General features: G+C 41.1%; 1 protein-coding gene across 1 annotated transcript in view; it reads left to right on the top strand.

Annotated features, from left to right (window-relative positions):
- Positions 1 to 985: 985 nt before the first annotated feature.
- LOC101174443 (breakpoint cluster region protein) overlaps positions 986 to 20,867 on the top strand; it is an 85,093-nt gene continuing 65,211 nt past the window's right edge. Inside the window, exon 1 of the mRNA XM_023960573.1 lies at positions 986 to 3,290. Within this exon, the coding sequence (XP_023816341.1) occupies positions 1,718 to 3,290 (1,573 nt within the window). The 5' untranslated portion in view covers positions 986 to 1,717. The remainder of the gene's footprint in view (positions 3,291 to 20,867) is intronic.

The following is a 20,867-nucleotide window of genomic DNA, read 5'->3' as shown; positions in this document are numbered from 1 at the left end:
TGTTTTTATTCACTCAAATAAATATGAGACTCCAGAGCCACGTGTGGCTTCTTTGTCACTCCATTGTGACTATGGCTATGAAGAACAAATGCAAATAATTTCCATAAATAGTCTATAGTTTCTTTGGTTGCGTTTTGCCGTTTATATTTAGAATTTTAACAAGGCAGAGTGGTTTCTCATTACATTAACCTTAAAGCACATGTATATTTATTAAATTCAATATTGTTTGCATACAATGGTTAAAAAAAAGGATGATGGTGCACCAAAGTCAGTGATAATTTCATGTTGGACTTCTTGCATTTTGAATTCCTGCAGCAGGAGGATCCTGTTTGACCCACGGTGTATTTTCTTTTGAAGGGAAATTGAATGTGCTGCTGTCAAAAGTAGAAAATGTTATACAACTAAAATATAGTACCGGTAATTTATAAATGGTACAATAAAAGGTACCTTTAAGAAATAAAAGGTTTAATGCTCACAAAAACGGAATTTTTCTTAAAGGTTAAGTGGAACTTTTGTGCAATTGTTGGGTTTTAGTCGGTAAGAAATTACAAAAAATGCATTATTTTTTTAGTGTTGAAGGTTGCAGATATTTTAATTTAAAATGTATTTTTCTGACTCTACATTTAACTGAAATATTTTTCCAAAAAGTGTCCACCAGGTGGCAGCATTGAGTTGAAGACTCCAACAGCTTCACATGAACACCTGCTTTTGAAATTGTTAGGTTAAAATGAAAAATATTAATAGTAATAGACTACAAAATGTTTCTATTAAAAAAATAAGAATATTGATAATAGTTAGACGTTAATGCCATTAATAGTCAAATACTCGAAAAGCTTTTATTTTCTTTGAAGGGGGTTAATTTAAAACTTTGAGCTGTCTTGTCAAAATAAAAGACGCCGTCAAGCAAAGGGTGACTGCATCCGCGGTCTGTCTCTTTAACCAGCCGGTTCCGTCACCCCTGGTCCCTCCCATTCGTTCAGCCTCTCCAGTACTACTGGCCTGAGATGGGAATGCAGCAGCAGCAGAATCTCGGACGGAGACGCGGGATGAGTGTGTGAGGCAACATTACAGACGCCGCGATGCCGTTTTCTCCGCTTTGGATATAGCATTTCAAAATAAAATCAAGTCATGGATGTTATCGCCTTTCGTGCTCAGCTGCTTTTTTCTGCCCATTTCTCCTGAGCTGCTGGTACAAAGGAGCTCGCTGCGGAGCAGCACCTGGGATTTACACACTTACGATACGGCAGGAGTGAAAGGAATAACCGCCGCGTGAAGAATTCAAGAAAAAACAACAGAACAAGACGAGGATGCTTGAGTAAACCGAGCAAGATTGAAGGATTTCTCCCGAAGAAAACGGACCACTCGTGTCCTCCAGATAGCTGTCATTGTTCGGAAGATTTAAAAAAAATTGCTCTGAAACTATTTTTCTTGAAATAATGCACGAGGAGGAAGAAGTGGAAAGTGGCTATTTGTCCCCCTCCCCGTGTCGCGCAGTCTCCGTGGCTCTTGGTCCGAGTCGGATGTTCTGCTGCGGCTGCGCAGCCCGCGACAAGTGTCTGCAGTCGGCCCGCGCGCTCCTCACGAGCCTCCTGTAAACCGTCGATTGACTCGACGTGTTCGCTGTTTCGTGACGTAGTGGGGTCAAAGTGAACACTTGGCGTTACCTTTAACTCCTTTCTTCCTTGTCTTTATTTTCAGTGGACACCGAAAATTAACTATGGTGGAGCCTGTGGGGTTCATTGAGGCATGGAAGGCCCAGTTCCCAGAGTCCGAGCCCCCAAAGATGGAGCTGAGGTCAGTAGGGGGCATTGAGCAGGAGTTGGAAAAGTGCAAAGCGTCCATCAGACGCCTGGAGCAGGAAGTGAATAAGGAGCGCTTCCGCATGATCTACCTGCAGACCCTTTTGGCCAAAGAGAGGAAAAGCTATGACAAACAGCGGTGGGGCTTCAGGAAGACACCTCTGAATGAGGGGTTGGACCCTGAAGCCACACAGGGGGCAGAATCCCAGCAACCTCATGTCCAAGAGACGGGTGGTGTTGGAGGGTATGCTAGTGTTGGGGATAGGAGTCGTTTTCAGCCTCTCGGAGATGGAAGGTCCAAGCCCAGACCACCACCAGCCAGGAAGTCGGCCTCTCATGGTGACGGCCTGGAAGCAGCCTTTGACATTCCACCACAGGCTGAATCCAGCTCCTGTGAACACCTTGACGGCCTCTCGCCGTCCAAGCAGAGATGCGGCGTTACGATGTCACCACGCAGGCCCACCTTACCACCCCCAGACAAAGAACTGCCCTCTGACCCCAAGGACAAGCTAGGAATGGGACTTGGTGTGGCAGCTCTTCGATCCAACTTTGAGAGGATCAAACGGGCCAACTCTCACTCTGCTGGGGATGTAACCAAGGGGCAGGAGAAGCACCTGCCACCACCACCTCCTCCCCCACCATTTTACACCAACATGGAATTCCATCACGAGAGGGGTTTGGTTCGTGTTAATGACCGGGAGTTGTCTGAGAAGATCAGCTCCCTGGGTAGTCAGGCTATGCAGATAGAGCGGAAGAGATCCCTACATTCGCTTCCTGGTAATTTGGCCACAGTGGCAGGCGATCTCAGACCCAAACCGGTGTACAGAGGACGATCCACTGAGAGCACATGTGGGTACGACGCAGAATATGAAGATGGTGAACCCAATCAGCGACATTCAGGGAGGGCCAACGGTGGTAAACCTCCACCTCCTTGGCAGCCTTCAGAATTTCAGGCCTACTCTAGTGTCTACGTTGGAGGGGTAATGATGGGTGAAGGTGGTAGTGGAGATGGAAGAGGGAGTGGTGCGGTCACAATGAGAGACCACGGGGGAGGGGACGACCACCTCCTGACCTGGCCGCGCCGTTCATACTCTCCAGGCAGCTTTGAGGATGCAGGAGGAGGTGGCGGCTACACGCCGGACTGCAGCTCCAACGAGAACCTGACATCCAGTGAGGAGGACTTCTCGTCCGGCCAGTCCAGTCACATCTCACCCAGCCCCACCACGGCCTTCCGGCGGCCCTTGAGGGAGAAGAGCCGCTCCCCGTCTCAGAATTCCCAAAACTCGCAACACTCCTTTGACAGCAGCAGCCCGCCGACGCCACAGTCACAAAAACGTCACCACCGGCAGCATGGAGGACATGTCGTCATGTCTGAGGCCACCATTGTAAGCGTTCGCAAGACTGGTCAAATATGGCCACCTGCTGCCCATCATGACCTCATGTCTCATGGGAGAACATCCCACGACAACAGTTTCCATGGAGACCACCTCGGTGAGTTGATTCCTGTCTCATACACATATTGTTAGGTTTATAATGTCCTCTTAAACAGACATGAACAACAGGAATTTGCTTGTTCTTGTTGGCATTTTTGCTTTTTATGTAGTTGTCCTGCTTTCTTAGATCTGTGAAGGGGTGTTCAAGTGATTAATAACAGGAGTAGGAAGGTGTGTTCACTCAAACATGCAGGACTGTGTGTACTTTGGACAACCTTAGATGGCCGACAGCCCAAAGATCTCCCTCTGCTTGTTCCTGGAATGTCCGCTGGGCAGATGAATGCGGTTGGATCCACGCTTGGGAGGCTTCTATCGTCAATGTTGAATCAAAGTATTTAGCTTTTTCTTGGACCGCCTCCTCTAGTAAAACACTGTTGGTATCGACTACTGTCCAAACTTCAAGACGATGGGTCACTTTTATAGAAACTATCATTTTCTCCTCACGCCTGGAAGCCACAGTACAGTTCATAACTGCCTTCAGAAGACCGTGGTGACGGCACAAAAACCACATGTGGAAGTTTGATTGTTCTCTAACTCCAGAGGACATGCTGGGTCATGACAGCTTGAAGCAAACAAACATGAGGACATCCTTTTCGGTTAGATGTAATCCCTACAGACTATTGACTTTTTTGAATGGTAGCCTTTTTGATCAGTCAGACAGCAGGGTGCTGGCATTAAAGAGACGTGCAGAGGATGAGGTAGTGTTACTGGAAAGTAAAAGTACAGACAGTTATCAGCTCTAATGACATAAAGGTACTTTCAAATCATTTTAGTCCTTACAGTATAGATTTGCGCTTGTAATTCATTTATGTGAAAAGACCCTGGCACTCTTATTAAATTCACGCTGACGCATTTGCAGAGATTTAAAGCTGCAGTCCGTCCGGGTTTATGTCCATTCTACAAAGGCTTGCAGAATAAAAAACATCTACAGTTTAAGAATAGTTCATGTTTAAGACAGTAGAGAATGATGAACATTTTTTGTTTATAGCACAACCCCATCAAACAGCATGCTACTTTTTTAAGGTGCTATATTTGGGAGGATGATTCCACTGTCTGCTCTCTTTGTTTTAATGTTTTCCACAACAGTGAGACCTGTGGGAAGTTTGGTGAGCCGGAAGGGCAAGAAATGGCGACGGAGGTTGGGAAAGCGTGTTTTAGAGACAGTGATGCCTTTAGTGGGATAATCTAGAATTTGAACATGAGAAGTATGTTTTTTGTAGACACCCTGCAGGGTTTGTAGTGGGGTTAAGCTGACATCAGACAGACACAACGTTGCAGACAATGTGAACAATCACGGCGTGATCTGGTTTAGGGAAAAATAAATAAATAAAATCCACTAAGAGTAAACGGTTAGAGGAAAGCAAGGCTTTTTTATTTTTTATTTTTATTTGGACGAGTGGTTGATGATGCTAATAAAGAGTGGGAGAGTGCTGTGAGGAAGACTGAGGGAAGCAGAGTGCAAGGCAAAGCTGTCGTTTCTCGCTTCACTGGTCAGGGATGCGGGGGCTGGAAGAAGCACAGATGGGAAGAACTCTCCCATTGTGCAACACAAACACACAAGACTCCAGCTCTCGCACAAAGACACACACTTGATGTTCACTCTCAGACCTTACAGGCCGGTCGGGAGGTGGGCTCCTCTTCTCTCTCTTGGGATGTATTTTGTTTTGGGTTCAAAATCTAATGGAAAAAATGGAGCACTGATGATAATAAACAAATATTTAAAGAAAGAATTAGTCGACTGCTGACGTTTTACTTCTGAACTGGACTGAACAAACTCAAGCTTTGGCAGTCGTGCATCCATCATTTGCTTATTCATGCTCAGCGTCGCTCCCGACGAGTCGCTTTGACATCACCATGACTCAATTTTTACGAGTTCCTGCAAATCAGGAGGGAAAAAATCCTTTTAAACAAACGCAAACCATTTCCTTTGAGTTGGCCGTCACACAAACAATATGAAGATGACTTCAAGCCCAGTATAATCCAATGTCCAACCCACACATGCAGCATGAGCTCGGTGAAATGTGTCATGGCTAGCTCTCCATATGCCGTCCCCATTCATTTATTTGAAAGGAAACCTGCCTTTAAACTAGGGAATACCTGTGGCTTTGTGCCTGTGACGACAGGGGTGCCAAAGCGGGGCAGGCGTGAGAACGCGTCAGTGTCTGCATTGTGCAATAACTGCAAGCGCTGACTCTGTGTCCTGTCTGCAGCTGTGCAGCTGAGTCTGAGCAGACCTCATAATGTTTGACCTCAAACTTGAAGATCTCCGGGAGTTTGCAGAAATATGTCTCACTGTGGAAATGTCTGGATGTGAAAATACTGTGGGATTCAGTTCATTTTTTGGGTGAAGATGTGTTTGTTTTACTCACACCTTTATTTTTCCCCAAATTCAACTTTTATTGTCAAAATGCTTACGAGCTCAGAATGTTCATATTTCCCTTCTCCAAATTACGATGAAATTCTGAGGATTCTTATTTTAATCTCTTAATTATTTTTTTAAATATTTTTTTAAGGAATAATACGTAAAATTTCGATTTCATGCTTTGTTTGGAGAATGTAAAACATGCAAGAGTTTGGGGAACCGTTTCAGAATTATAATTAAATGTTACAAAAAAGTAGCATTTTGAAGTTCAGACTTTAATCTTTAAAAAATGAAACAAAACACAACTATATTGATAATCTAAAAATATTCAAAAAAAATGTATTGTTCTCTCGAATTAGCATTTCGTGTGCATAAATTGAAATTTCGTGGCATCAAATTATGATTTTATTAGCATCCTTCACTACTAAGTGCACTATACAGTTCTATAGCCAGTTTTTAGGGCCGTCCCAATCTACAAATTCCAAAACCGAGTGCCCTAGAAACCTCCCGGAAGTCTCTGCAAAAATTAGCGAAAATAGACCACAAAGCATTGCCTTTGAACAACTTTTGCAAAAGAAATGCATTTAAATTAAGACTGCACAATTAATTGGAAATTTATTGTTATCGCAATATCAAGCTGTGAAATACGCATATCGCAAAAGTCAGCGAAAATTACGATATGGTAGCCCTATATGTGCTAAAGCAAACTTATGGCAGCTTGAAGTATTTAATGAATCAAATAAATCCATTTATCCATTTGACCAATCGGATAGAGCCCTTTTATGTTAGATGCTGGCTTCCTATGGAGTCAAGGGTTATTTGGAATGTAATTTAAGTTTTGTTGACTCTTATTTAAATTAAACTGTTGCAATGAAATGGAAATTATGTATTTCGTTGTTTTGCTATCTCGCAAGTCAGTCATCGTGATATTGATCACCAATATTGCAAATTGTTGAGTTTACCTCACATCGTGCAGCCCTGAATTAAATTGTTGTTGTTTTTTCATAAAACCCTCTACATGTCCATCATCTGAACACAGTGTATTTATAAATAGTCGTCATAAAACACTCATATCATATCATTAGATTGTCACTTCATGAAATGGATGACGTCATGTTCACTGTTTAAGAAAAAAACAAAACAAAAAGTAGTGATCATTATGTCCGAATCGCTTTTAAAATCCAGGGCAGTACATCGTCCCGCAATAAATCGTTTTTTAATAGTTAGGGATCAAAGCGGAAATTTGCAAATAGCCAATAATGCACACAAAAAATGCTAGTAGAAGGCTAATTTGTGTGCACAAAAAGCAAATTGTGCATACTAGTCAGCCTTTTGTTGGCACAGGTTAGCAATTTGTGTGCAGACGTTAACATTTTGTCATCAAAATGCTAACCTGTGCACACAACATGCTAGTAAAATGTTATTTTGTGCGCACTGTTAGCTATTTTGTGCACATACTTGCATTTTGTCACTAAAATGCTAACTTGTGTGCACAAAAATGCTAATAAAATGGTCATTTCTGCGCACATAATAGCAATTTGGGCACACAAGTTAACGCTTTGCATGGACAAGTTACCAACTTGGGCACATGTCAACATTTCGCGCACAAAATGCTAATTTGAGGGAATTTTTTTTTTTTTTAATGCCCATTCCAGGGCTTCATATGACTGTTCTAATAAGTTCCTGAGTACAGTAAGTATGTGTATGGCCATGATTTTTTTTTTAAATCTAGTTTTTATTGAGGCAACAGTACGTCTTCACCTTTTTTTTTTATTTGGGGACAAAGCCTTGTTTTTGGTGTTGAGGAGTTAGGTTTTTTTGGGTTAAAGTAAACAGTCATTAATTATTATAATCTTACTTTTGTAACTACTGATTGTGACCGCCCCCGTAAATTCAGCAGCATTTAGTTGTTTTTTGTAAAATAACTGGGAGTCTGATTGGTTTTTGTTTTAAAAAAGGCAAGTATTTATTAAAGACTTGCAATTGAATAAATCAATCAAAAAGGACATTTTAAACCAAAATTTTGCACCATCAAACCTCAGAAAAAGTATATAACTGATGGTTTAACTCTTCTAAAGTAGTTGGAAGTGTGAAAAAAAAAATCCCTGATGGGCTTGAGAGAAGTAAAAATGGGAGTATGTCACCTATCAGAGGGAAGCATGATGTATACCAAAAACATTCCATGCTAAGGTTGAGTGTCCTGTTTGTATTCGAGTTTACTGCTCTCATACTGTATATGGACTGTCTGTTCGGATCAACTTACAGAACTTCACAGTAGAACTTGGGTTTGGATTTTGCTTTAGCAAACTTAAATCTCTAGTTTGCGTCATTCTCTGGGATAAAAATCGATGCACCTTGAAGGTGAAATGGCGTGAGAGCTTGAGAAAAAGCGGGAAATTCGCTTTCTTGTCACTGAAGCATGTGTGAGAAGACCAAAGAGGATACAAAAAAGTTGGATGAGAAAAGACTTGGGCAGATTCAATGACATTATGCCATCAGTGTTGTGTGTTTCTGGGTGTGTCAAAATTGAATTTGTTATTTTGCATCAGGATGTGAAAAACGCCGTTTTCCCTCATGGCAGCCCACCGTGTTGCTTGTGATTCGCTGCCTCTTGCAGGCGGTACAGGAGGTCTGCCAGAGAGGATCTAGGCCGTGTCCGTGTGCATAGTTAGCAACTTTGCAAGTCAACATTTCCACCTCTTGGTAGAGGAAGTTGACCAAGGACAAAAAAAGGAGGATTTTACAGTAGTTTTCCGCAGCACAATAACTCCTTTTTTTACTCAGGCCTGACCGACTATAGCTCTTAAAAAAGGGCCGGCTCCCTGTTTGCAGTTGAGTGAACTTGGCAGGGAAAGCCGGCGCACAGTAGTTACGGGCTCAGAGTCAGATCTGAATGGTGGAAAGAGGGGAGAGAAGGACTGGGGGAAGGAGACGAGGGGGAGTGAGGGAAAGCGGATTGGGCTTTCTTGCCAGCTGGTGCTCAGCTCAGCTTTTGAAAGTGTTGATACGACCTGCTTTTAGCCGTTACGGTAGCAGTCACCGTTTACCTTTGACCTCTGGCTCCAACATGGCGGAAAAAATGGGGAAAAAAGTTAAAAATGGGCCAACTTAATGGACTTCATTTGTTTGAAGCCAGAAGTCAGTCATTGTCTGTGGGGGGCGTCACATCCACTCGGTCCTGTTCCCTTATACAGTCAACGGTGGAGACCAATGCAGTCAAAACAAGAATGAATTAGAAATGGCTTTGGGTGGTGCTGTTTTGAGGCAGTGGATGGGCGGGTGGAGCAACTCATGTGAAACCAGGTTTAAAACTTGGCCACAGGCCTCCGTGAAGGTGTGTCTCCACTGCAGAGATCGCCTGATAAATGTGTGTTAGGGGTGGAGGGGGGCATGTGAGTTGACCCCTCAGGTGGAGGTGAGGCTAAAGAAAATGGAGGGAAAAAATGCACAAACCCTGTCGAAGGCGCTTTTCTTTTCTACTGTTGGCACTCTTCTTTTTTCTTGTGTGTTGCCGTCTGTCACTGAGCATCGAGCCACAACCTTTCCTCTGGTTACCAGCGAAGCGTGTTTGGAAGCAGAGGCTAAGAGCTTGGAAAATCCCTGAACATTAAATCTGGAGACTTTTTCTTCCCTTCTTGTCGCAGCAGCTACAGTTTCTTGGCTGTCTTTTCCACATATATGTCCTCCATCATGAGAAAAATGCTACAAGAACATGTTAAAAACCCCATTTTCAGTGGATGGGAGCTTTAAAGAAAATTATGTGTTTTGTACAGTGGTTCCAGTAGTCCCTTTTTTTAGACAACATTGGACATTAGTGTTTGATAATCGTATTGTTTTCTGATCAATAGCATTAATAAGAAATAATCCTAATAGATTGGAAATGCGTGGGTTTCTAGGGGATCTTTTACCCTGGTAAGTCGGTCTTTAAGGAGTCAAGCCAGGCTTTAAAATTCCCGAGGAGCTTCAGTTGGAGTGTGGTGTGACGATAACTTTTCAGCCTGACCGCGATCTGATCACATAACACTTTGGCCTTCTGTGCCCCAGGCACTCACAGTGCCACCTGAAAGTGGCTGAGGCTGTGGCGAGGCCCAGCATGCTGAGCTGACACACTGACACAGTATTCCACCCAGCCTGAGCCTGCAGTTTCCCAGCGTGGAAAGGAGATGAACACTGATACGGTGGTGAGGAGATATTATCCTATCAAATGTGGGGCAGCATTATGACCTGAACCATATTGGGTTTTTGTTTTTTTTAGTAAGAAAAAAAGGATTTGTACCACTATCTGCTTGACCTCCGTGATTCGACCCCATGCGAGACAAGCTTTTATTAAAATTTCCCTAAATATTCCAAACTTTCTGATGATTTTGAACAGACTAACCAGTGCAGACTGTGCACAGTTTGTGCTGATGATCCGACTTTTTTCAGATTTCTTATAGGAAATCAATTTTGATGATTGCATAATGTCTTTTATTGCACTGCCTCTATGTATACAACTTTAAATTGCTTTAATTTAAACATATGTGATGAAGGAGACACAATTCAGCTCTTTATGCTTGTCCTTAATAAAGTACAGTTGGGATTAGAGTAAAAACCATTTTAAGACCAATGCTAAAACATTTCCGTTGAATAATGATCTCTTAGGGTATACATTTAAAATGGTTCCAAAATTTTTGATTTTAATTAGTGTTGTAAACTATATATTATTTTTTTGTTGGCCAATCCGCTCAAAACTTTTTCCTTCACTTTGCTGATCCAGCATAATATTATTATTTTTTTGTTTCAGGTGTTTTGGTGCTAAAATAAAGAAAACGTCTTTGTGTCTTTTAATAAAGCTTCACTTTTAAAGCTGCAGTATGACTGAATTTTCTTTTAGAGCTTTTTAAATGAACAATTTTTAAATCTAAAGGTAGGGACGGGCTGATATAATTTTTTCCAATAACCGATATTTCCCCTGCATCTGTAGCTGATAACCAATATTTGCCGATACCAATACTTACATGTCTACAGTAACACAAAGTTTAGGTTTCCCCTTTATTTTTCTTTATAAGAAACGCACAACTTTTTTTTAACAAGACAATCACATTGTACTTGATCTCAAAGGATCTCCTAGGAACAAGTATCACGTTAAAAATTTCATGGAAATATCTACAAGCATTCAGACCATTTATTGAATATTGGACATAACTGTAAGCCATAAGCTCTCCATTGCAGGGGATCTATTAGGAGCAACATGTATTGCTATCAAAAACAACAATTACCTGAAAACAGTCAATTACCGACTATGACTGTAAACATGAGCTTCGGAACAAGTATTTAAAAAAAACCCAGTGTTTCTGAAAACAGAAGATCTGTCGATTTTTTTTTTTTTTTTAATATCGGACCGATTAACTTAAATTATGCAAATGTCGACCTATACTGGCACTGATGCCCATCTCTATCTGGAAGTGCTTTGAAGCATGTGTGTCTGCATGATATTTGATTAAAACCTTAGAGCACATGTGTCAAACATAAAACTTTTTAATTTCTTAAAATAAAAAATAAAAATTGCTGTGTATTTATTCATATCTAGGGGGAATTGGACTTGAAATATCCGATTGGGCAACTGCACATTAGGACTTAAACACTTTCAATATAACCTAACCTGACAGGATCAAATTTTAAAGGATTTATGCTAGAGTAACAAGCAAATATGTTTTCTGTGTATCTGTAATTGTCACTTGAAAAAGTTATAATGCATAAATAATGAGTTATTTAACATTAAGGAGTAGTTACATTTATTTTTCATTACATTCAGTTACATGTCTAAGTTCTATCTGGCCCTTTGAGGACAACCACTATGCAGATTTGGCCCTCAGTGAAAAGAGTTTGACACCCCTGCTTTAGAACTTCAAAGCTATAACGTTCCAGTCAAAGGTCCTGAGTTTTCTTGCATAGTAAATGTCTAATTCCTTGAAAGACTTTAAAGTAAAATTTATTTTAAAAAAGTAAAAAGCAAAATAAATGAATGTGTCAGCAGTTCATTTTTAAATGGCTGTTTGCTGTTCGATATCCTCATTCTTTGTTAGACCAGAGCAACGCCAACGTTTTTTTAATCAAAATTAGAAGTTAAATCTTCCACGTGTTTAAATAGGTTTTTGTTTTGAATTGGTTCGCCTTCTCGTTGTTGTTTTGTTCTTCCCATTTATTGGTTCTTCATCTATGCTTTATGCTAACAAAAGCCGTTCACTTCAGAAAAATATATATATTTTTAAATCGCTTTCTGTGTCCTTGATGTTTCCTTATTATGAAAACTCATCAACTGGTAAATTGGGTGTGAAGAAAATATTCTTGTTGATGATGTTGGCAAGTCCCCCCCTGTAGGCCAAGCTTAAAAGAAGCCTTATTTTCCTTGAAACTCCTGTCTTTTTAACCTCCTCCCTGTAAAAAGTTGTCCTTTGCCTCTCCTGGTCTCCTCAGAAAGGCTTCACTCAGACAGATGCTTTTGGTTTTTGTTGCTTGGAGCCAATTAGAGGTGCATCACTTTTCTCTGTCTTTGTGTCTGTGGGATTCCTGCCAAAAAACAAAAAAAAAATCTAGGTGGGGGCAAAGAGAGATTGGAGTGGACCCCCTCCTCTCTGCAGTTGTCAAAGAGAGCTTTACCTAACCGGTCCTTATAAAAAGAACACAATCAATGCCAACTGTCAGCAGCAGGCGTCCTTGCTTCAGAGCAGTAAAGACTGTCCGGTCTGTTCCCATGAGCCCGCTCTGCTGATTCTATCAAAATTCCACCCTTTCTCGTCTGTTTCTTTACGTCTCTTTGAAGGTGCTTCTGTCTTGGCTCGTCTTGCAGCTTCAGTCTTCAAACTGAAGTTGCGTGAACAGACTGTTAATTCAGAAAATAGCTTTAATTGTTTAATGGAGTTAAGCACAGCTTATCCTCCTGCATTAGCAAAGGGTTGAAGTCGTGCAGTTTTTGGAACCTTGTCCGTCCTCCTTAAATGTCGTTAAATCCCCATGTCCTTTGTCCGTCCGGATGGAAAGAACGAAACTTTGAAAAGAATCAGGTCCACGACTTGGGTTAAAGTGACTCTTGAGTTCCCTCAGCAAAAAGTAATATTTGAAGTTTGTTTTACTAAGTTTACTTAGTATATATAGTGGAGTATAAGTATAGTAAGTTACTATATACCATGTATGTGTGATGTAGGAAGTATACTAACTGAATACTTCTTCAGACTAAATAGGAACATTTTAAGTACATAAAAAGTATACTATCCTCACAGAAGTAAAAGGGTGGAAGCGAAAGAGAAGGGGCTTTAGGCGTGTGTTTTCTTACTGTTGGAAGAGGTGATGAAGATCTACAGCCTGTTCCTGAGGAGCACAGGTCGTTAGACGTCCTAATCCATAAAGCTGTCCTCTGGTTTTTCTACATGATTGACCCTTCTTTACCTTCCTTGCTAGCCTCTCCTCACTTTGGTTACACAAAATGCAGTTTGTCCCTCTGGTTTGAGAAAGAAATGTCAACAAACGAGAATGCTAATATTTCTGAAAGGTCTTGAAACTGAGAGAATGAGTTTTGCAGGATTGATTTAAATGTTAGAATTATGTTTCAGGAGTTTAAGAAAGATTTTGATAGTTTCTTCATTTGAAGTTGGTTTGATCAGACTTTCAGAGTAACAGAAATTCCTTAAAGTCCCACTCCGATCATCTTCTGATCTATTTTGAAAGCGTTCCCAGTGATTATGCCGTTTTTAATGAAAATGGGGGAAAAAAGTGTTGTTTTCTGGGACATAGTTTCTGCAGAGCGGCAGGAGTTCATTAGAAATTTGTTTCTGAATTGTGGGCAGGACCATTGCTTTGGAGAAACCTCCCCGTTGCTGAGAGATCTTTGTTTACAGTCTCTCCTGCTGGCTTACAGCCCCTCACACCCCCAACGGTGCAACAAAAATGGCGAGCGATATCGGAGCTATCCAGACGTACAGTTTTGAGCCTGATGTCAGCTCAGACAAGGAAAACAAAGACGTTCATGGATCTATTTGTCTACAAGCGGACATGTTTACCGACGACGTCTGGCTCCAACATGGCAGAGTTGAGCAGAGCAGGGAACTTGTGACCCGCCCAGCGTATTTTCTATGTAACAAATACGGTCTTTATCAAATGGCTTATTTAAAACTCTGCTACTGATTCACAATGATTTGTATGAAGTCAGAATTACAATTATAAGCATAATTTTCTTTTATAAATGTCTGCCTTCATGAGAAAAATGCCACAAGAACATGTTAAAAACACCATCTGGTCTTTAGGCTAAGACGAATCAAAGTGATTTCATCCTTCCTACATGAGCCAGTTATGACCCTTTAACACCATAAGTGTCCCCAGCAATGCCTAACATACACACACTCTTTGACATACTGTAACCTTTTGACAATTTATGTGGTCAACAGGAGTCAGCCGATACTGATGCAGAAAAAGCGGCTTTACATATCGGCTGTGCTAACATAAATCTAACGTAGGGCTTCGCATAATCATGCAAAGCCACAAAATCCGATGGAATTATGTCCATTGCGTCTACCGATAAAGAGTTACGGGAGTTGAAGGAATGTAAAGACAGGGCTCGACATAGCCATTTGTCCGCTGGCCCGGTCCTGTTTTTCGAGCAGTGCGGACCACAAGACTTTACTTTTCACTTGTCCGCTCGGGCCACTAAAATATTTAACGGTTTATATATTCTTCACCTTTTTCAATAAAGTAAATTTTGCGAAAACGTGTAGATTTACCTCGTCTTCATAATTTAGTTTTTCTGCTAGTCCTGTGTTCAGACTTCAAGGGTTTCTATGGGAAACCTTTGATCACTTCTCCTTCTCTCCCGCCTGCGCGCGCTCTGCTTTCACTGCCGAGCACCACGCGGCACGCGCTCACTACTTTTTTTTTTCAAACTTTATTGAATGTAACAATTCAATACAAAACAATGTTAAACAGCAACAACGAAGGCACAAGCCAGTGGGTTATTATTACATTTGATTATAAATCCGACACCGTCACTGAAGAGAGACTGAAGCATGTCAGAGATGTGGAAGACATGGCAGGAATAGATAGGAATATGTTGGATGGAGTAGTGGGTATAATTAGTAGTATGGACAGCAAGATATTTAATGAATGCATTGAAGATGAAACTGTATCCACTAAGCTTTAAGCTGAATGTCAAAGAATCAAAGGCAACTCCAAATACCTGAATCTCAGACTCAAATGCAGTAGAATGTTAAACTACTTAATTTTGTTTTTCTTTACAACACTGTAAGCAGTAAGTATTTCTAGTTAGCTGAATGATCTCAGTTAGACCTGCACAATATGAGGAAAACTCGCGATATGCGATATCAGAGATTAAAATTGCGATAACGATATAATTTGCGGTATATAAACAAACAGCAAAATAACCAAATAACCATTCCCAGTTTAAAAATTATACTCCAAATGACCCACGTTGACATAGGTTACAAACATCTAACATAATAGGGCTCCATCTGATTGGTCAACAATGTGAAGGCGTCCATCCGATTGGTCAAATGCATTAAGGGATTTATTTGATTCGTTAAATGGTTCAAGCTGCCATTAGATTGTTTTAACACATTTAAGGTTTATGATTTATTGCGATATTTGCCGTTAGAAGCACCATGAAAACTTCTGAACTAGTGTTACCTACTACACTGCAGTGCTCTCTTCAAAACATCTGAAACAGACTAGAGCAGATTTAAGTTTGATATGGTCTATTTTCAGTCATTGAAAAGTGTAGAAATAAGTGATGTCACCAGAATGCACCAAATTGTACCATATTAAAAGTTTCCGGGGGGGCATGCCCCCAGACCCCCCTAAAGTTGCAAGCACCTGCGGAGCGGCGGGTCCCGCTATGCGCGGTGTCGGGCCAGTAACTTTCAGGCAGGGCCAGTAAGTTTCAAAAACTACTGGCCCTGTGGGCCAGTGCAAATTTCTGGGCTATGTCAACCCCTGAAAGAGGGTTCACAAAAATGTTGATCTGGACACAACCAAGCATAGACAAGTGTTTGTTAAAAATAAAATAAAAAAAGAACAGAATTATGGCAGAAAAGATGATTAGTTACTCTCTTTGTCAAATAAAACAGTATGCCTGTGCATCTATGTTGTTGGACATGTGAAGAAAGAAAATGGAACAGTTTGATTAGACTCTTATTAAATGTCTAACAACATTGAAGGGAAAAAATATCAACAGATTACAAAGAGAAGTTCCATTCTGGCTCCTTTGTCTGTCTTTCATTGTTGGGTGTTTGTTGGGCTGCAGAGGGAATGGCTGACTTTTGGCTCCAGGGGACGATCAGATTTCATGTTGTGATCTCCCTCTCCCTCCTTTTCCCTCCATCTTTTCCCTCAATGCCCTTCGGTAACATCCCTCCTTCTGTGAAATCTCTTTTATGTCACTTAATATCCCTTTCTCTATCCCCCTGACCATTCCTCCATCTCTGGCTGCCTGCCTCACTCAGCCCCGGAGCGCACTGCTCAGTACAAAGGAGGATTTTTAAGCTCAATTTGACCATGATGGATGGGTTTTTTTTTCAGTTTGTGGAAATTCTTGTCTAGCCAGAAAGAGATCTCCATAAATGGTAGACAAATGTTAGTTTTGTGGCTTTTATGAAAAGTACATGTGATAATAAACGGGTTGATTTTGAATAGAAATGACTGATTTTTCCCACAAGCTGTCATTAGCAGTAAAGTTTGGTTTTGAGCTGTCAACAGCTGATCAGGATTTTTTTTTTTTAAGACCTGTTACCTTGTTCTAATTCTCTTTTCCGAGAGCAGTAAGCTGGCAGTTCTTGGATTCATTCTCCTTCTTCCTATTTTAGGCCACATGCCAGCTCAGACGAGGAAAACTGAGACATACATGGATCTATTTGTCTGCAAGTGGATGGATCAGATCAGGGAGCTTGAAGCTCCAAACGTCCCAGCTGCAAGCTTTTCCCAACAGCTTGTTTTCATCTGCTCCTGATTCACAGCAACTGGAATAGATAAATACTTATAAATGCAGTTTTTAATCTTAATTTTCTCTATATATGTCCTCCATGGTGAAATTAATGTTACAAGAACATGTTAAAAACACATAATAGTCAGGTGCAGAAGGCCTTTCCCACTTTTTGAACATCCCTCAAAATCTAAAAAGCACCTAGAAAACTCTGTATACAAGTAAATGTTGCAGGTCAAGTCCAATTTATGTGTTTCCGTGACATCTTTCATGAGCTGCAGCCTCGCTCTTTGTTCCTCCTACAATGTGCTCAGGTTTTACTTGTCATCCCGTGTCACTGACACTGGAGCTTCCGCTCATTTGGCCCACTTTAGAGGCCTATAAAAGACAGAATGCGCTGTGGGCGTCGAGGCTGTGATTAGCTTGGAATGACATCTGGAAGAGCGTGGCATTTCCACAAAAGAAACAGCAGATTTGCTTACAGGATTTGGTTGTGCGCATGTTTTACTTTAAAGACCCATGTTTTTTCAGTCCATGTTCTTGTGGCATTTTTCTAAAGATGGGGAACATAGATCATAAAAAATTAACCTCAATATTGGAATTCTGAGTATTTTTTTAAATCACTGTGAATCAGGAGCAGATTTAAAAATGCAGGTGGAAAAAGAACTTATTTGTGATTTAGAAAAGGTGGCCACCAGCTCCCTGCTCTGAACTCTCAGCAACAGGAAGAGGCGGGGTTACTCTGCACCAACAATTTTGACCACAACTCAGAGGCGAATTTCTAAAAAAATCCTGCTGCTCTCCAGAAACTGTATTCTAGAAAATGCCAGTTTTTAAATTTTTATCTTGCCTGGAAATGGCATAACCCTAATTAACCCTTGTGCTAACTTAGATGACCCCACCCTTACATTGACGTGTTCTCCCTACCATGACAAAGGTGGATAAAGGTGGAAAGATTTCATGTAATCCATGGACACCAGTGAAGATCACAAATCATTGAAGAAAAAAGCTTCAGCGCACTGTCTAGTGGGGTCTAGATGACCCAACTCCCAACGTTAAAGTGCCTAGGATAGCACAAGGGTTAAAAGACCACTGGGAACTAGGGCTGTCAAACCATCAACACTAATTTTAAATCATTTTAAATGATTATAATAACCACCAGCCACAAAGTCATTGGGATCGCAAAGTACAACAGGAACTTTTAGAGGCGGTAGAGCCCTTCCTCAACCATAGAAGAAGACGGACACAAACTTAAGTTTTATGCTGCAGTCCCACTGGCCGTGTGTGGTGTGTTCCAGAACGCGCTCTACGTGGTTTTATGAGCACACATCCAGCTGGTGGTGTACACACCGGACCATACTTGCCATACATGCAAGTACCGACAGGGAAAAGATTCTTCTTGTTTTGTGAATTTACTGTTTATTAGCGCTCCTCCGCGAGGTGCGCAAAGTCAAAGCTTCTTGCAGAGCCAGTGACTCATGAACTGTTTTTGATACAGCCGTCGGGCTTCCTCGCCTCATTTTCCTCTTACCATCTTACCATCTATTATTGATAAAGAAAGCCCACTTCTCGCTGACACTCATGACAAAAGGCGTTTCCTGTTACCCTTTCCTCACCCTATGGGTCAACCTGCTTTGTCTACATGTCTCCTTTAATATAAACCATTGCATAAATATGCTTATTTCTTGACACACACTAATATGACTGACTTGTTTGAAAAAACCCTCAAAAGCAACAAACTTTATGAGCCTATGATACTTTGAGGAGACAAAAAATCCCCTCAAACCTCCATACGCCTTTCCTAGTTCATTTGTCCCATCGCAGTTCAACATTTATTATATAAACATGATGTAAAGGTGTTTGCTCTGCAAACAGGACATCCGCTTTTAGTGCACCGCCTCCTCTGTTTTTGAGAGAAACTGTAGGAACTGGAAAATCTTCCTTCACCTGAGACCCGGTGACCAGCTTGACCAGCATGGGTGAGAGTTTGACAGCTGGTCACCAGTTAAACCAGCTCTCGCCAGATGACCTGCCGGCTAAAGCCAACAAGAGCAGCTTTTAGTTAGTATTTAAAGGCTGAAATAAATGACTGTTAGTTGCATTCACAGCATTACTGTGCTTTCACAGTAAAAACAAATATTGTTTTACTGTTTTAACCCTCTTTATTCCTGTGTTCTTTTAAACTTTTGAAATATAATTTGGTTTTCTACACACTTCAAAAGCCTTTGAGTGGTCAATCAGCATACTTTAAAGGCCCGCTCTGATGAAAAGAGTGTTTTTTTTTTAGAGTTTTGAACATGGCCTTGTGGTGTTTTTTTTTTTTTCTGATGATGGAGGACATATGCGTATATATGAAAATTTATCTTAAAATTGCATTTCTGAGTATTTCTTCTTTCAAATCGTTTGGAATCAATAGCAAACGAAAACAAAAATGCCATTTGAAAAAGCTTGTAGGTGTGAAGTAGAAGCTGACTATCAACAGGTCACAAGCTCTCTCTTCTGCTCTGTTCCGATGCATCCACTTGTAGACACATACACCCATGTACGTCTTTGTTTTATTCGTCTGAGCTGGTATCTGTCTTTAAACTGTATGGCTGGATAGCTCTGATATTGCTGACCATTATTGTCTCACCAGTAATGTTAAGTTGGGGTTGTGAGGGGCTGTAAGCTAGCAAGAGAGAGTGTAAGCAAAGGGATGTCGGGAAGAGGAGACAGGGTTACTATGTACCAACAGCTACAAATCCGAGAGAATTATTTGATGAACTCCTGCCGCTCTGCAGAAACTTTGTCCTAGAAATGCTTTTAAAATAGTTCTAAAGATGATCCAAGTGGGTCTTTATGGACACTGTGTTGCTTTTGTCTTCTCCACTGCCATCTTTTTCCACATTGATCTGGATAAGAGCCCCGGCTGGGGTGCCTGAGAAGTCCCTGTTTCTCCAGAAGAACTTAAGCAAACACACACACTAAGATAAACACTACAGAACCCCCCCCCCCCCAGCTCTGTTTGCTCTGGACTCACTCTGCCACGTGCTTACATGTATGTTTAGAGTTTTCATACACTGACACAAAGACATCACTCTTGTTTCATTGACAGATCTTGCAAAACTACTAAAAATCATATCTGACACGCTCATTTCTCCTGTTTGCTGTGATATTGATGAGTCTTTGCTCATGATTGCATTGCATGAAACGATTAACGACCAGAAAGAGGAAAAAAAGCAAACTAGCTTGTCCTGCTGGTCTTCTGGTCATTATGCTTTCACCTCCTCACTGCACCGTCTTTACAGATAACACAGTTTTGTGATTCCTGCTTCTCTACATTTGTGTTGGGGGCTATTACTTTACTGTCTTTGGTTTAAATCTTTGCCTTGGTTGTACTGCTTCCCACCAAGGTTCACTTGCAAGTGACCCAATGCTCTTATAATTACTTGAATTGCCGCTTTTTGTGTTTTTATTTTCTCCATGTTTTCACCTGGCTAAAGGCTGATTTCCACTGGTATGTTTGTGGTGCATCTTTGTTACATTGACACAAAAAAAAAAAATCATTAATCAATGTTGACATCGCCTCCGTTATGTCTGTGACTGAGATCCATCTCCACACTGCAACGCCAGCATTACACAAAATTTCTATTTCTAGTCTGTCGATGCATCAAAATTCCGGCAAAAATCCGGACAAACAGGACACAGGTCCCGGTTTCAAAATAAAAGCTTCTGTTGTAATTTTAAAACAACACTACGTGGCCATGCGGTAACGGACGTTAAATCCGCGGATAAAACCAGCACCCAGTCATGGATGCCGAAAATTTAATTTTGGAAGTACATCATTTATGACAAAAACATGAATGACTCTATGAGGAAGGAGAGGGAATGGGGCCTGATATTTGCCAAAGTTTTGGATGTTGATGACAAGACAGGACAAACCGCTCCTCTGGAAGCCAGGATGGAAACGCAACGGAGATGATGTAAACTAACTGACGTTTGTGATACAAACTCCCCACGTAACCCAACGGAGATCGACCGCTGACGGACCAGTGTAAACTCGGGGTAATGATACAGTATCCAATGGAAAAAGGCCGGGTGTGAACCAAACAGTCCAGTGTGAAAACACTCAGTGGAAGAGATAACGTTTCCTTGGTTATTTGCCCTAGGTGATTGGGTCAAGCTGCTTAATTTAGAAAGTGGAGAAACAACTGTCATCACCTTCTTCTAACAGGTTTTATTCCCTCATTTAAGCAGGATATAGCACAGAT

Source organism: Oryzias latipes, chromosome 12 (assembly GCF_002234675.1).
Source record: "Oryzias latipes chromosome 12, ASM223467v1".
Classification (NCBI taxonomy): Eukaryota; Metazoa; Chordata; class Actinopteri; order Beloniformes; family Adrianichthyidae; genus Oryzias; species Oryzias latipes.
Note: the sequence above shows the minus strand (reverse complement) of the source record. Positions and strands in the feature narration are given on the sequence as shown.